The sequence below is a fragment of the Pterocles gutturalis genome, unplaced genomic scaffold (assembly GCF_000699245.1).
Source record: "Pterocles gutturalis isolate BGI_N339 unplaced genomic scaffold, ASM69924v1 scaffold48005, whole genome shotgun sequence".
Taxonomy (NCBI): domain Eukaryota; kingdom Metazoa; phylum Chordata; class Aves; order Pterocliformes; family Pteroclidae; genus Pterocles; species Pterocles gutturalis.
In genome coordinates this window covers 2,791-4,823 of record NW_010145086.1, presented here as the reverse complement: position 1 = coordinate 4,823, position 2,033 = coordinate 2,791, and the positions used below count along the sequence as shown (strand labels likewise).

At 38.3% G+C, this 2,033-nt stretch overlaps 1 protein-coding gene across 1 annotated transcript in view; it reads right to left on the bottom strand.

Annotated features, from left to right (window-relative positions):
• Positions 1 to 308: 308 nt before the first annotated feature.
• CDKN2C (cyclin-dependent kinase inhibitor 2C (p18, inhibits CDK4)) overlaps positions 309 to 2,033 on the bottom strand; it is a 4,514-nt gene continuing 2,789 nt past the window's right edge. Inside the window, exon 2 of the mRNA XM_010085277.1 lies at positions 309 to 683. Within this exon, the coding sequence (XP_010083579.1) occupies positions 309 to 683 (375 nt within the window). The remainder of the gene's footprint in view (positions 684 to 2,033) is intronic.

The following is a 2,033-nucleotide window of genomic DNA, read 5'->3' as shown; positions in this document are numbered from 1 at the left end:
CTTAATACGAATGACCTAAAATAAATCGTAAAACTTGATACTGGAAAACTAGGTATGAGCGACCAACACACACACGGCTGAGTCTGTGAGTATTCGTAAATGACAGGTGTAAGAAATTGCTGGGAGCAGGGATTTTAAAACATTTCCATTCTCTCCAAACCCACCTCTAGAACTTCTGGAGACTTATACTATAAAAGAAAAAAAAATACAAGTAAAGTGGCAGCAAATGTTATTAAAAAGGAAGGGGAAAAACCAAAAAATTAGGCTGAAAGCCTCAGTGTCCAAAGGAGAGCGGGTCCGCCTGGGGTTTAATTCATGGCTGCAGGGAAGGAGCTGCTGTCCTCCAAGAGCTTCACCACGGCGGATCTGTTGTAGAGCTTGGCCAGGTCGTAGGCGGTGGCCCCCCGCTTGTTCTGGTGGCCCACCTTGCACTCGGCGCGCGCCAGCAGGACCTCCACCACCCGCACGTGCCCCTCCCGGGCCGCCAAGTGCAAGGGCAGGTTGCCCTCGTTATCCTCAATGTTAACATCGGCTTTAAACTCCAGCAGAGTCTGCAAAGTGTCCAGAAACCCCTCTCTGGCTACATCATGAATTACAGCGAAGCCAGTACTGTCTTTCAGGTTGGGGTTTGCCCCGTTAATTAGTAACCTCCTGGCAATTTCGGGGTTCCCGAGTTTCATCACCTGGGGAAGAAAAAGAAGAGTTGAATACCCCGGGAAGGGGGGGTTTGCTTCAGCACTGGGTTTACATCCTCAATTCCTGCCTCTGGGTTTCGTCAGGGCTCAGTCCTCGCTTAAAACAGACACAAGAGCCCCACTAGAAAACTAATGATACACCAGAACATCTATTTTTTATGTATTTTTTTTAACTAAACTCGGTGAAATTGTGAAAGATGTTATCATTTCGCTGGTAATAGCTTTCTGTCTCAGAGAGATTAATGTCTGAAACAGGCGGTGTAGAATGGGGATATAATAACCTTTTTTTTTTCTTTTAACATGGGTTATCTCAGTTTCTTAACATCTGAAAATTAAGTGTAGTTTGGTTTTACTTGCTCAAGTATTGAGACACCTTTGCCTTACTGTTTAATCTCGTTAAACATCAAATGTAGGGTCTCTGAGGAACAGATATTTTACCTCAGCAACAGCAAATGTAGAATGTGTTTTTATAAGCTTTCAGGTGTTTACATTGTCTGTGCATTATCATAAAACAAATATTTGAACTGTACCATAGCTCTGTCTGTTAAGAAAAATAAATGCTAGAAGAAATTTTTCTCCCCAATATTTGTGTTTCATTATGTCACCCAGAAGGGAGAAGTTAAAAGGAATGTTTCAAAGTTCCAGAAGTTTTCTTCTAAAACTAGTATATTATATTAAACTTTCATAATTTCATTATAAGTAAACTGTGACTATATTCTGTTGTTAAAAACTTCCCTTCTTAAAAAACAAAAAACCAAAAAGCACAACAACAAACCAACAGTATTTGTATTTTCTGACTGTTCCTCTCAGAAAAAAAAAAAAAATCTTCTTTATTTTTTTTCAATTGCATCATAAAACTATCATAATTAGAACACAAATCTCTCTTATTTGGGACTTAACAGTTTGCACCGATTTCCCCCAAATTCCTCATTTTTTGTTTTCTCAAAGACTTTCAAAAAATGGAGATGGTAATGTAAAATCTCCAACCTATAGGCAATGTTTTCCTGTTCTTGTAATTAGTCTCACAGTAAGTGTCAAATTCGAAAAAACTACCTTTCTTATTTTCTTAGAAACATCCACACACTGATTTTAAAATCTTGGTTAAAAACAAAATTATCTGCATAAATGAGCATTACAGTGCATTAGATTTAGCATAATGTACAGTTTCTACAAGGGATTTACTGAAAAACTCTCCTGGTGAAAAAACACATATGAGGCTTTTTAAGAAAAATCACATATATATATAATATAATTATTGTAGCGTTTGGACTGTAAAGCAGCCCATTATATTACATCTACATACAAGAGCAAAAGTGCAGATAAGACAGTCTGGGATTC